At 46.0% G+C, this 14,805-nt stretch overlaps 2 protein-coding genes across 2 annotated transcripts; both read right to left on the reverse strand.

Annotated features, from left to right (window-relative positions):
* Window positions 1-1,971: 1,971 nt before the first annotated feature.
* On the reverse strand, window positions 1,972-12,398 carry LOC310943191 (major facilitator superfamily domain-containing protein 6-like; the record flags this gene model as incomplete). Its single annotated transcript, XM_083908717.1, has 7 exons — window positions 12,264-12,398; window positions 9,749-11,279; window positions 7,246-7,343; window positions 5,488-5,649; window positions 5,266-5,364; window positions 4,885-5,180; window positions 1,972-2,238 (listed from the first exon to the last, which is right to left on the reverse strand). The coding sequence occupies exons 2-7, from the start codon at window positions 11,275-11,277 to the stop codon at window positions 1,972-1,974; spliced, it is 2,451 nt and encodes an 816-aa protein (XP_083764843.1). The 5' UTR covers window positions 11,278-11,279; window positions 12,264-12,398.
* A 971-nt stretch (window positions 12,399-13,369) lies between these two features.
* LOC310943193 (uncharacterized protein) lies at window positions 13,370-14,453 on the reverse strand (the record flags this gene model as incomplete). The annotated part of the gene is given in 2 exon segments (XM_083908719.1): window positions 13,370-13,420; window positions 13,422-14,453. Coding segments are annotated over 2 exon segments (1,083 nt in total).
* Window positions 14,454-14,805: the final 352 nt, after the last annotated feature.

Consider the following 14,805-nt stretch of genomic DNA (forward strand, 5'->3'; position numbering starts at 1 on the left):
CACACCCATCACTAGCAGGCGCACAACGACCTCAATAACCCTCCACACTCTGAGTCTCTCCATCACACACACACACACACACACACACAAACCACAGATTGGTTGAGTCCATTTCCCGCATCACTACTGCCATCAAGTGGCTGCTTTTAAACACAACATCTGCCTTGAACTGACCATGCTTCCTTAAAGGACTTTATTTTATATTTTACTGTATATAGGACAAAAGTATCCTTCTTTATTTACTTATTACACACAATGTATTGTTTAATTAAACGTATAATAAATAATCAGCTTTTAATCAACACCTTTTAATAATAACTCTTGTAATATGGTGGTTACAGTGATACTGCGTTCTAGTGCTGATACTGGCTTTCAAGACTCACACACACACACACACATGGAAAAACACACATTTGCTGCCATTTTCCCCCACAAAAAACCTCCTTTAATCTTTAAGCTATCAACAGTAAACAGAATTTCCGACTCGGGGGGGGGGGGGGGGTCAAAAAAACACTCAAAAACACGGAATACTGTGCATTTTTGGCATTGAAATCAAAGACAGCAGGTACGGCGTGTCAGTTATTGGCAGTTATTTAAATACGAAAAAAGCAGCGAAGTCGACCTTCACGATTAAAAAACAAACAAAAACAAAAACAAAAACAAAAACCCCCCCCAATAAATGCAATAAAGACGACTCTGTGCTGTGTCAGAGTGCGTGTTACAGTAAAGGGATCCTTGCTCGACATCTTTGTAATAGTTGAGTTTTAAAGGCGTATACAGTCCGTTTTTTAAACGAGGCACTTCTTCATTTCCGGCTCCTTCTGCTACAGTCGAGTGCTCGTCAGGAAAGCACACGGTAATCTGACGGCACTTCGGACAGATTATTTAGCTTCTTGAAATCTGAAATCATGCATTGCTGCCGTGACATCTTTCCAACCGTGGATCCGCTCAAGTGTAATAATAATTATTGTTATTATGATTATTTCTTCCACAGACAAGTGCTTTACAGCGTTGCCAAGGACACGGTAAAGAAAAGCGGAGTTTCTGCAAGTTTCCGCAGGTTCATTTTCAGACTTTTAAATCCCTTTTTTTAATTCTGTGTTGCAGCACAAAAATACATTTAAAAACTAGTCTGGCAGCAGCATATATAACAATTTTTTTTTTCCCATGATTAAATTAAGATCAACACGGCCTGAACCCCGGATTAAAATAGTTCCAAACGGTCGTTTGACTATGTTTGACTAAAAGAGAGACGCGGTACGATCCTCTGCCGCAGTGTTGACAGAACAGGTGTGTCCGCGTCTCGTGAAAAGAAAAAAGAAATTAGCCGCAGTTAGCTAACACTACGGCCTGCAGCAGAAAACATTAAAAAAAAAAATAATCTGGATACATTGAAATATGAATATTTAAAGTTAAAGTTTCTGGTCCGTTGGTGAATAAACAACTGGGAACTTTTTTTATAACAAAATGTTTTAAACCTCGTTCCCCAGTGAAAACGACTGGAATGTGTCGCGGTTTGTGCTGTCGCTTGGTTTTAAAATCTACAAAGTGTTGAAACTGAAGTCCCTTTTTCCTTTTAAATATATATAAATAAATGGTCAAATAACTTATGAAGAGAGGCACAATCTTCTCACTCGAAGGACTTTCCTTCACACTTGTAATAATAATAATTATAATAATAATAATATTATAGTGCAGTTTTGAGGCGGTGTCGGATTTGCAAACGCGACCAAACACGGCTCCTTCTTTTTTTTTTCCCCTTTTATCGCTCACAACAAAAGTCCCAACTGCAAGAAAACGACCCATTCGAACAAGTCTGAGTCTTAAAAACTAACCACTAAGACTGCGTTTAAGACTTGTTGACATGGGTGGTGTTTTTTTTTTTTTTTTGCAGCAGCAGCAGCAGCAGCAATAAAACCCAGAGTTTGAAGCTTTGTGTGTAAAAAAAAAAAAAAATTTAAACCTAAATCATCAGTCTGTGTTTTCTGCTATAACAGCTGAGTCTTCTGTGGACCCTCCTCTGTCTGGGTGCGTTTGGTCTTCAGTGGGGTGGGCGGTGTGAGGTTGTGTGGGTGGTGGTGACGGTGGTTCTGAGGTGGTTGGCGGTGGATCTGTGTTGTCGTCACCTGATTTACTGCGCTCCTCCTCCTCCTCCTCCTCCTCCTGCTGCTGCTGCTGCTGCTCCTCCTCCTCCTCCTCCATACTGACGCTCTCAGTCGCCTCCTCCCCATTAAGTACCTGGCAACAAGGAGGAGGAAACAGGTGATGGTGGGTGACGGGAAGCCATTTTTGTTTGTCTTCTAAGAAACTATTAACCACCTATTAACCTTGCTCTAGTTAACTTTATGACTTATCTTAACAATAATATTAAACTACATGCACAAAAACAGGTTTAAAGTAGCGCTGGGCACGCTAACGCGATAGCGGATGTTAATGGCGTCAACGTTAACGCACGTTAACACATGACGCTAAAGCTAATCTTTAAAAACAGAGGTACACATACGCAGGAACACAGGTACACCGGTTATTTGTAGTTTTGTCGTTTAATCAACACACCGCTCCAGTTCAACTGTAGGCGCGCTAAAGGAGCTAACATGACGTCATGTTTACACGACTCCCGATTGTTAAAATGAGTCTCTAAAGTAACGCTAAACTTTAATAACAGAGGCACACATACGCAGTACACCGGTACACCGGTTATTTGTAGTTCTGTCGTTTAATCAACACACCGCTCCAGTTCGACTGTAGGCGCGCTAACGGTGCTAAAGGAGCTAACATGACGTCATGTTTACGCGACTCCCGATTGTTAAAATTAGTCTCTAAAGTAACGCTAAACTTTAAAAACAGAGGCACACATACGCAGTACACAGGTACACCGGTTATTTGTAGTTTTGTCGTTTAATCAACAGACCGCTCCAGTTCAACTGTAGGCGCGCTAACAGCGCTAAAGGAGCTAACATGACGTCATGTTTTACGCGACTCCCGATTGTTAAAATGAGTCTATAAAGTAACGCTAAACTTTAAAAACAGAGGCACACATACGCAGGAACACAGGTACACCGATTATTTGTAGTTTTGTCGTTTAATCAACACACCGCTCCAGTTCAACTGTAGGCGCGCTAACGGCGCTAAAGGAGCTAACATGACGTCATGTTTACGTGACTCCCGATTGTTAAAACGAGTCTCTAAAGTAACGCTAAACTTTAAAAACAGAGGCACACATACGCAGGAACACAGGTACACCGGTTATTCGTAGCGCTGCTCTTTTCCTTTAATAAACAGACCGCTCCAGTTCGACTGTAGGCGCGCTAACCGGCGCTAAAAGGAGCTAATGCAGCTAACGGAGCTAACTGGAAAACGGTGCCTGGACTCCGGGGTCGCGGCACGTAAAACATGACGTCACGCGCGCCTTTTTTCCCCGGGTTAGCCGTCATGGAAACGCGTCATGCGCTAACACGTGCTAGCCTCGTGCCCAGCACTAGTTTAAAGTGACATTTTCTGACTAAAAACACCAGAGATGTTGCAAATTAAAGCTCTTTGTTTCACCTGGGTGGGGCAGCTTAGCGTCCTTGTCTAAATATGGACTTTGCACAGATGAACAGTATTTGGTCCCCGTGACCGATGATGTTTCACAGCAACACACAAGTGCAGACAGGAACACACACACACACACACACACAGAGTGATCGAGTGAGGAAGGACAAGGACAAGCTGAGATTCAGGCAAACACGACTGAATCCCAGCACAAATATCACTCGCATGCAACAGAGACCAAACGATCTGGGCCCATATTTATTTATTTTAATCAATCCTCACTTACAGCGTTAAAGTCTCGCTTAAATAGTCAAGTCAATAGTGGAGTAGTGTTAAATTTAACAACGTTAACACTAAAAGAGTTCAATTTAACACTGTGCCAAGGCGGATTTGGCTCTAAAGTGAAGTGGTGTTAACTTTTGTGGTGCAAATTGTTACTGTGCATAGATTATAAATGAGGGGGGGGGGGGGAATGTTAATTTCATGTGTTGAATACAGTTTGGGTCCCGATCTAGAAGCCACAAAAAGGTAGAGGCGAGCAGGTCCATCATCATCATCATCACCAGAGAGGGTGGGGCCAGCAGGGAGGGAGAGTGGGGTGAGGGAGGGGGTGGTGACATCACTGGGGAGCAATTCATGCACGCATGCATGCGACTCACATGGACGTCACAGATCAAGGCGTGGGAGTTTTTTTCACAATCGCACGGCAGACGTACGTACGCATGCACATACACGCCCACACCACATACCACACACACACACACACACACACACACACAGAGAATCACCCCCTGCACACACACAGTAGTTTTCCATCGACCTTTGCACGCATCAAAAAAAAATGTCTCACCTCTCTTCATTGTGTGTGTGTGGGCAGTCGGGTGTTATTTTGTTTTGTTTTTTTTAGAGAGGAGGAAGCACCAGAGGGATCAGATTAGAGAAAAGGTAAAGTAACATTTCCCACACAGTCATAAAAGTCATCAGACGGCTATCGTCTAAAATCAGCACACCTCTTATTCCACTGACAGCACACACCCACGTGTGGAAACTTAGAATTAAACCAAATTATCAATGAATGAATGAATGAATGAATGAATGAATGAATGAATGAGAGTCTATTCCGAGTGTGTAACATCAATCCAAACAACAGGAAGTGGTGACACACTGAGAATAAAAGCAATCAAATGTCTCGCTCTGATCGTCCCAGTGTCATTTTAGACTGAATTTCTTTGGGTGGTTTTTGATGCAGAACAAGACATTAGAAGATAGTTACTTAGTATTAGTGCGAGTATTTCAAGCATTAGCACAAGTTTAGCCACTCTAAAGTCTTATGTGTGTGACTCTGTTCACCTGCAGGGGGCGCGTCTCCGGCGGCGGTCGGCCCAGTTTGGCCACGCTCATCATCTCCTTGATCTGGAAGACGGCGAAGGCGACGGTGACCCACGGCGACCCGGAGAGCATCCACGCCGGCCGCGTCACGTCCTCCTGGTCCTCCTGGTGCTTGGTCTTGCGGACGGGCAAGGCGGGCGCCGCCTGGAGGCTCGCCGTCGGGCCGCCGACGCCGTTGTGGCTCTGGACCAGGTCGATGGTGGCGATGGGGACCGGGCTGGAGGGCACGGGGATGTTCTCGGCCAACATTTGGTCCTCTGAGGACACGGGATGAAAGGAGTCGCGTTGAATTTTGAGAGTTTTGAGAGAAAGTTTTATCAGGTGAGTCAAGGTTTCCCTCACCTTTGCCCTCGACGCCTCCGCTCAAACACTGGATGAAGGAAAATATGAGGAGGATGACGAGGGAGGCCATGCCTATCCCTCTGAACGTCTCTGCAGCACCTGCAACGCAAACATCAGCGTTGTTTGCACGTCTTTATTTATGTATGTATTTATTTATTTGGAGAACACTTCAGCTCCTGTGTGCGGTCATCATGTCGCCGTCGTTGCGTTGTGCTGTCATACCAAAGTAGTTGACAAACACTCCTCCCACCATGGCTCCACAGCCGCGGCCCAGACCCAGGTGGAGGCCCTGCAGGATCCCCTGCGCCGACGTCCTCAGCGCAGGAGGGACGGCGGCGCTCAGGAAGGAGATGCACGCCGCCCAGACTGAAGCGTGAGTGACACCTGGAGGACACACGGGGGAACAGGCAGTGAGTGACGTGGAGGGGGGGGAAACCTTTCATGTGTTATTATGGAGAACAATCATCAGATGCGTTACACTTTCTTACATGGTGATTTAAGCTCTCTGAGCTGTGCTTTGTTTTGTGTCATTTGCAGAGCTGCAACCTGCGATTATTATCTAGATTCCTGGATTAATGTTTTGGTCCATAAAATGCTGATAAAAGGTGTTGATCAGTGTTTGTAAAACCTGATAATGACAATGTTCTCTGTATCCACAAACCAAAATGATTCAGTTTTAATGATTTCTCTGTTACGTGGAGCAAAGAAACCAAGAAAATATTCACATTTAAGAAGCGAAAACGATCAGAAATGTTGTTTTAATCATGAATAAAGCTTCTAGTAATTTGTCTAGCTTTGTTATGGGATTACTGTGTGTGAGAAATGGAACAATATAAGACGTTTTAGAACGATTTATCGATTACGTCCATATAAGAAATCATAAAAATCATATACGTTACTGTTCTGTGGCTGTTAATGATGTAATAATAAAGTGGGCACAGTTAAGTTTAGAGAAAAAAACGATCATTTTACGACGTAAAGATTCCCCAAATGGACAAACTTTGACCTTTGAAGTGTGTAAGAATAAGTGACACCTAATGGTTTGGTTTAAAGAATGTCAGAAATGAAGGCTCCGCCCGCCGCTCCCTGAACTACGGTGGCCTTCACGTTCAATACTCTCTCCCAAAACTCTCTCTTTTGTTGGTTAATGCGTTTGGATTAAAACGTGGGCAGAGCCGCTCTTTTGTTTGCATAACGATGATAACGTTCTAACTTTAAGAAGCCAAACCACGTGCACTCGCTCCGGCTGAATTGGAGACGGTGGACTTTCATTTAATGTAAAGGCTTATTATTCCTCGACGTATACAAAGATATTAGAGTGCATAGAGTAATCCCTGCTTAATGTTTCACGGTGGACGGACCGTTAATCTCTAAACTGCTCATGATCTATTTATTCTGTGGGGTGTCCGTGTGTTTTGTCAGGGCGGATGTCTCACACACACACACACACACACACACACACACACACGACAGTCTACATTGGTGTCTCCACTATGACTCACACAGCAGCTGGGCTATTTTCATCTTTTTCTGTTTTTTTTTTTTCAACTTCTTCATAAATAATATCTATTTGAATGCAATTAACAAAACATTTATATTCCTATAATATAATAGTGTACTAATTATTACTGTATTGTAGATTTCAGCATCACAGTTGTGTTTTGCTTGGATTTATATAATAAAATACTAAGGTCCTACTATTTACTATAGTGTCGGAAAGAAATATATAGCAGTTAGTCGTCGTGACGCGTCCTAAATGTGAGGATTTGCAGGCTTTAATTTCTGTATTTATTACAGAGTCGTGTGTGTGTGTGAGCTGCAGCTCCGGCCGCCTCTCACCACCGCAGAGGAGGAGGAAAAAGGTCGTCTGATAAGAGTCCTGTTAAACAAACAGCCCGTTCCCAGAATGCCCTTGTTTTTCCGAGCCCTCCCTCCCTCCCTCCCTCACTCCCTCTCAGAGAAAATGAGACAGGAAGTTACCTTGAAGGACCTCCATGGGCAGCACAATCCAGGCGTTCTTCAGATAGGAGATGTACAAGTAGCGGGCGGTGTTGCAGGCCAGGCCGATGTACAGCACTCTGAGGAGAAAGACAAACAAAAGTGTTCATGAATGACGTTATTTATTTAACGTGGAAATTATGTTTGTTTTTGTTGGTTTCTACAATAGCCAACTATGAACCAATCAATCAATTTGCCACGATGTTGATTCAGCTTATTTCTGGGGGGGCGATTATGTCGTTACGAAGCAAAAACGAGCCCGAAAGCGAAGCCGAGCGCGGAGCAGACAAACCTGAATGTGAGCAGGAGGACACACCCTCGGGCCGGTCATCGTTGTGTTTTCTTTGCTCATCACTTAACTGCATTAGATCGGTGTTTGCTCACGCAGACACGAGTTCACTCGGAACACACACACACACACACAGACGACGCGACGCGGGCGACATGTGATCCGCTCCGAGTTCACGGGGGAAAGCTGGACACGTTTGGGGTTCCCGTTCGGACCGACGGTGTATTATCGAGGACAGAATGTAAACGAACGTACACCACCGTTCAAAAAGTTTGGTAGAAATTTCCTTATTTTTGAAGGAAAAGCACTGTTTTTACAATGAATTTAACATTAAATGAATCACTCTATACATTGTTAATGTGGTAAACGACTATTCTCGCTGCAAACGTCTGGTTTTTAATGTTATATGTACATATGTGTATAGAGGCCCATTTCCACTGTTCTAATGGTACATTGTGTTTGCTAATGGCGTCAGAAGATGATTAGAAAGCCCTTGTGCAATGATGTTAGCACAGCTGAAAACAGTTTTATTTTGAATAAAAATCACTATTTCTAATCTTGTCAATGTCTTGACTATATTTTCTATTCATTTTGCAACTCTTTTGACGAATAAAAGTCTGACTTTTAATGTATAGGTGACCCCAAACTTTTGAACGGTGGCGTAGCTTAAGAAACATTTAGGTTGATTTACACAGAAACAATAATGTGCCTCGATGCGTAACCGACAAAAGGGGATTTTGCCCACAGCAAAAACGTGTTTACATTCAAACCTTTCTTGTTGCCCTCATCACAGTGACAGTTACGGGCGTCAGGTGACTTCTCTCAGCCCCCACATCACTCGACTGTCACTTAAATTTTTACAGATGAGCTCATCGGTGAAGAGACAAGCACATGATCTCGCTCTGACAGGTGGTTTCACACCGCGGGGGGTTACACAGCTGGAGGATTGTGTGTCGGTCGCTGCTGCTGCTGCTCTTTCTGGTAAAACAGGAAGCGAGCGCTCGCCTGCACAGTACAAAGTACAGAAAATGCAGCAAACGACGCAGGTTTCGATGTCTGCAAACCTTTACTTCAGGGCTGTGCGCGAACACCCCGAGGTCGAGCTGCGTCTGACTAAGTAGACAATGCGTGTTTTCCTTTTGTACGAGTTGAGATTAATCAACGAGGAGCGGCATCTTCTCGAAACTTCTGTCACGGGTTGTTAGTCAGCGGCATGTGATGCGCACCAGACTCCTATTTTACATTATTTAAATGTAATTAAATTTTTTTTTAAAAAGAACACTTCAACGTTGCTTCGGGGGGTTTCTTTCCAGAAGAGAGACAGACGAGACGACGACGTGTGCTTCTGCTTTGCAGTCTGTCATCCAACACCGCACTCTCCAATGTCCCTGTGAGGTCCGGCACTGAATTCACTCCAGAGAGAAACGCTGACCATCATCAATGGGGCCATTGTGTCTTCGGCCTTAACAGTGAAGAACATCCACAGTGACCACGGACACACTCACTCAGTGCGATGAGTCAACACAGAGCATTTGAGGGCTGCTGCAACAACAGAAGAAATCCAGACACACCGTGCATATCTCACGCTCAGACGTTGAAATACGAGGTTATTTTCACAGTCACTAAGTGGCGACTTAGTTGAGGAAGTAAAGAGCTTCAAATACCTCGGCTCAAACGTGGAAAGTTCAGAAAAGGACATAGAAGTACGGAAAGCGTGGAGGAGCTGCCGTAAGCTAAGGAAAATTTGGAAATCTGGATTGTCGCGGAAAAACTGAAACTTTTCATCGCCACTGTAGAATCCATTTTGCTATATGGGAGTGAAACATGGACACTCTAAATGGAACCTACATTATCAAGACCTGCCACCAGTCTCCGAGAAAATAAAGGCAAGAAGATTGAAATTAGCTGCTCATTGCATTAGACATCCTGATATCATAGCCTCCAGACTAGTGTTAATGGAGCCTACAAAAGGGAAAAGAAGCCGTGGAACACCAAAAGGCACCTTCATCGATACCCTAAGAGCCGACACAAAGCTTATTGAAGTGAAGGAAATCCAGTCCCTGATGGAAGATAGGGTGGAGTGCAGGAAGCTTTCAAGTTTGGTTCAAGAGCTCAAACCAAAGTAAAGTAAAGTAAAGTAAGTAAGTTCACAGTCAGTCATTTTTCAAGCAAAAACCGTCACCGACTGGCTCTCACCTGACGTGTCCGACCAGCTCGATGAACTTGTGACTGGTGAAGTAAGCGGCGAGCTCGGAGATGTGGCTCAGGACGGAGCAGACGCCAAACAGCGTGGTCGTGCCCTTCAGGTCCTCCAGGTGCCAGTAGAGGAAGGTGAACACGAAGCCGTAGCCGAAGCCCATGAACCAGGCGACGAAGAGCACGGAGCTGTAGCGCACGCTGCAGAGGAGCTTCAGGAGATCGCTGTACTGGAACTCCTGAGGCGCGTCGGGGCTGCTGGGGGTCTGGTCCGAGCTGCTGGGCTCCGGCGTCTGCTCCACCACCGCTTCCGGAAACTCGTGCTGGTAGTTCCCGCCCTTTTCGAAGTAGAACTGAGTGGCGACGATGAGCGCCAAGCCCATGAGCACGCCAAAGGCGATGAAGGCGATCTGGTAGTTGTGCTTGCGGTACTCGGGCACAAGGCAGCCGCCGCCGCCCTCGACCGTGACGATGACGTGCGTGTGGTCGATCCAGATCCCCACCAGCAGCATGGCGATGCCCCAGCCCAGGGAGCCCCACATCCTCTGCAGGCCGTAGCGGTCGCGGGCTTTGCCGAGGTACTGCAGCGTGACTGTGTCCACGATGGTGACGGCGGGGGCGCTGAAGAACTCGCCGACAATGATGACGAGCAGGATGATGAGGAAGATTTTCTCCACCTGGTCCTGGTTGAAGGTGGTCTGGTACTCCTTTGCGACGGTGGGTCCGGGAGAGGTGGTGGTCGTGGTGGTGGTGGTGGTGGTGGACAGGGTGGTGTTTGGCGCGACCGGCGGAGTGGTGTTGAGCGGCACAAACGGGGGCGCGGACGTCGCGTTAGCGTCAGCGTTCCGTTTAAACCTGGAGAACACGGTAAAGTCCAGGTGTTTAAAAAAACCAAAAAGGTCCAGGAGGCTCCGGCGACGCCTGGTGTGGTTGCTCGGGTTGCTCAGATCCGTGTCGTTGTTGAACGGAAGAGTCGTCGTCGTGACGGCGCTCACGGTGGTCAAGGGCATCGCCGTCGTCACCGGGTATTTCTCCACGCACTTTATATCGGCGGGTTTGACGAAACCGATGCCGCAGTTGAACACCACCCAGCAGAACACGGAAAACAGCAGCACGGCTTTGCCCTTCTTGAAGCGGTCGGCGATCACGCCCCAGAACGGGGCGCTGCAGAACTCTATGAAGTAGCGGATGCCGACGAGCAGCCCGCTGCGGCTGGGCGACATGCCCAGCTGCTTGTAGTACACGGCCAGCAGAGGGTGCAGCGAGCCGTAGGCGGCGTAGAAGAAGAAGTAGAATATCTTGGAGATGAGCAGGTGGCTGTTGACGCGGAGGCACATCCTCTGGCAGCAGTTCATGGAGTCGGGCTGCAGGGCCGAGGGCGGCTCCGGCGGCGCGTCGCCGGGCGACGGGGACGCGTCCGCCTGCCGCTCGCCCAGCGACAGGGTGTTGAACGGCTCGGCCAAGACATACTTCCTCTTCTGGTCTTCCTCGTCATCTGTCAGGATGGCAACCTTGTCGTCAGCAGGCATATCTGCAAGATAAGGAAATGAGGGTGAGCGGCGGCGGCGGCGGCGGCACACGGCGACCAAACTACCGCTCTGAATTTCTGAATCTGGGATGCAAAATTATCTACTCATTTCTTCCTACATTGTGAGGAAATGCCAATAAAAACACACCCTACTTGGGTGTACGCACTCTCATTTGTAAAACAAAAAAATAGTGACTTATCCTTTATATCTTTAAATATATAGACACCTCTGGTGTGCAAGAGCAATAACAGGATGCTGATAACACAGTAGAGGTTTCACAAACCTTGTAAACGTGCTATAATTAGACGTCTGACGTGGGGCATTTTTGTGACGTAATAAAACGGTCAAGTTGGAAGTGGAAGGAATTAACGTCATTAAAATACCTGGTTTCTATTTTCTCAAAGCCCGGGTGGGATTATGAGGGTCGTTGAGAGGCTTTAAAACACATTTTTGAACACATTTCCTTCTTCTTTAAAGTCACTTTTAAACAAGAATCTGTTCTAATTTATTATTTATTGATTTGTTTCATTATTGCTTGTTTTTAGTCATTATTCAATCATATTTGACCCCTGCTACATATAGTCTGGTTGTTGTAATTCAACATCAAACTTAAAAGGAAAATGAAGACATTATTATTATTACTAATACTAACACAAGGGCTACTGTAGGTCCTCGGACCCCAGTTTGAAACCAGTTTGTCAGTCACTGACGACCCTACGTGTAATTATGTCATATATTACACACGGACACGCTTCATTTTAGACGTATATCATATAAAAGTCAATATATATAATGGGGCTAATTCAGGAAATGTCGTTATCAGTGAAGACAAATGGAACAGGAAATGGCTTCCCGGTGTTTACGTCTCTCTTTATGTCGCGCGTCGACTCCGTTTCAACTTAATTTAAAACACATTGCGACGACATTTACCGTGAAACACAAACAAAAACACGACGTTTTTTTTAACGTACACGGCTTTAACTCACCTGCTCAGGTCACCGCTCCCATTAAACTATGACTGCGCACTTTGTGTCGATTCGTTCGCTCTTCGCTCGCATAGTTTCTCACGGGAAACCGCTCGTAAATTGCTCCAAAGTGTTCGAACAACAAGGCTCGGTTTGCGGCAAAGAGAGTTCGCGTTCCTGTCAAAAGTACCGTGGATTTAGAGCGTTTCCCCCCGGCTCCGAGCGCGTTCTATTGTGAACAACAGAGGCTCGTTGAACCGGAGCTTCCACCTGTTCTGGGAATGACATCAAACAAAGAGGCCGCTTCCGGTTCATAACTTCACAATAAAAGCCGTCGCAAATTATCCGTCAATCCATCCATTTCCTACCGCTTTATATTATATTATATATTATATATTATATTATATTATATGGATGGAACAGATAATTCATAGGTCAAAATAGTAATATTTGAAAGCTTTGACACAACTTAAATATAATATTATTTTGTGTTTTGTTTTTTATAATTTTTTTCCCTTGTTTTAACGGGGGAAAAAATACAGTTTCACTTTGTTCTGTAAGTAAATAAGTTAATAAAAACATTTTTCCTTGGATTTTATGAGAAAACGAATGATTAAAAACAAACCCCACCCATTCCGGTGCATCTGTAAAATCCTCATGATGCCAGGGCAGTAAACCGGTTGTACCAGCAGGGGTCGCTATAGTTGTTTTAAATGAGAACACACACAACTGTCACAACATCCCATTTATTGTTTTCCCAGGGACATTAATAACACACCACTACCACCACTACTACTTTACATAAAAAAATGATAGTTACTATTTAGAGGTTTTATGAGAAAATACACATTTTCTTATTAACATATTCCACTTATTGGAGAGCAACTTGAATAAATATGATATAATAATAAAAAAGTGCAGATGTATTGTGTGTGTGAAAGAACCCTTTCTTTTCTAGGCTTTTTTGGTGCAAAGCTGAAGGAAAATCCTTCCAGCATGATTTAGATTAAAAAAAGGAAATGAAGTGCACGATGCCAACGTTTGCTCCAGATGTGCTGATGTTCCTGAGAACAAACATGAATTTACAGACAGTGAACTTTCAGAGGAAATAAGGAGGAAGGTGCGTTTCATTCAATAGTCCGACTCATCTGAAAGCTCCCCCTGCTGCGTCCAGTGCTGCTTCCTCTTCTTCTTCTTCCTCTTCCTCTCGCCCATCAGCATGGCGGCCAGCACGGTGATCACCACAGTGATGGTGATGATCAGCACGGTGACCGTCTCTGCGATGCACAGCTCCGTGTCCACCTCCATCAGCCTGTAGTCGCGGAGGACGGGCGGCGCCTCGCAGGTCAGGTTGTAGTAGTCGTCCAGGAAGAGCCTCTGGATGGTGCGGAGCTTCCGGAAAAGTCTCTGCAGGTCGCACTCGCAGTTCCACGGGTTCCTCTCCAGCAGGATGTGGGTGCTGTACGTGTGGATGCTCATGAACGTCTTGAAGGAGAGCGTGGACAGGTGGTTGTCGGCCAGATTGAGCAGAGTCAGGCTAACGAGAGGCTTGAAGACAGTTATGTCCATCTGTCTGATCTGGTTTCCAGCCAGGTTGAGGACCTCCAGGGAGCGCAGCATGGAGAAGATGCCGCTCTTCAGCGACGTGAGCCGGTTGTCCTCCAGGTGGAGCTGCCGCAGGGTGCTCATGGCGGAGAACGACCTCACCTGGATGGTTTGGATGACATTGCTGGTCAGGTTCAACCTCTGAAGGCCGTCCAGGTGCATGAAGATCAGGGGGTCCAGTCTCGTCAGGCGGTTGTGGGAAAGCTGCAGCTCCCGCAGCGAAGCCAGGCCGACGGAGAAGCCGTCGCTCAGGGCGGAGATCCGGTTCCAGCTCAGGTCGAGTTTCTGCAGGAACTCCAGCTGAGAGAAGCCGCCCTCCTCCACCACGCTGATGTTGTTGTTCTGCAGCAAGAGGACCCGGAGTTTGCGGTTCTTGCCGAAGGAGCTTTTGGGGATGACGGAGATGTAGTTGTCGGACAGGTCGAGGAGCTCGGTGCCGGGGGCGACTCTGCCGGGCAGCTGAGTGAGGAGAGCCCTGGAGCAGATGGTGAACTTGAGATCTCCTCGACATTCACAGCCCGGCTCGCACCGGCTGCTGCGAGTCCGGCAGGACGACTCCGTCGACAGGAGGAGGACGAGGAGGAGGAGGAACACAACGTCCTTCATCGTGACGACCACTGAAAGTAAACACAGTGAGCTCTTTGACTTAGGCCGGACTCAACGCTGACTAACTGCTTTGTTTTTTTTATATGTATACAGAATATACTCAAGTCACCTAATAGCGTTTTAGTGTGAAACAATAAACAGCATTTTCATTCTTCCAAACAGTGGTTTCTCTCCCAGCGTCTAAAACACACGACTATTTAAAGTGAATCCACGTCAAGTCACAAGATCTACACTCTTAGAAATAAAAGTGCTAAGTGGAACCGTATAAGGTTCTTCGGCTTGTCCTCATAGGAGAACCCTTTTAAAACCCTTTATTCAGGAAAGGGGTTTTAAAGGGTTCTCTGGATCATAA

This window comes from Microchirus variegatus, assembly GCF_963457635.1.
Source record: "Microchirus variegatus genome assembly, chromosome: 22".
NCBI lineage: Eukaryota > Metazoa > Chordata > Actinopteri > Pleuronectiformes > Soleidae > Microchirus > Microchirus variegatus.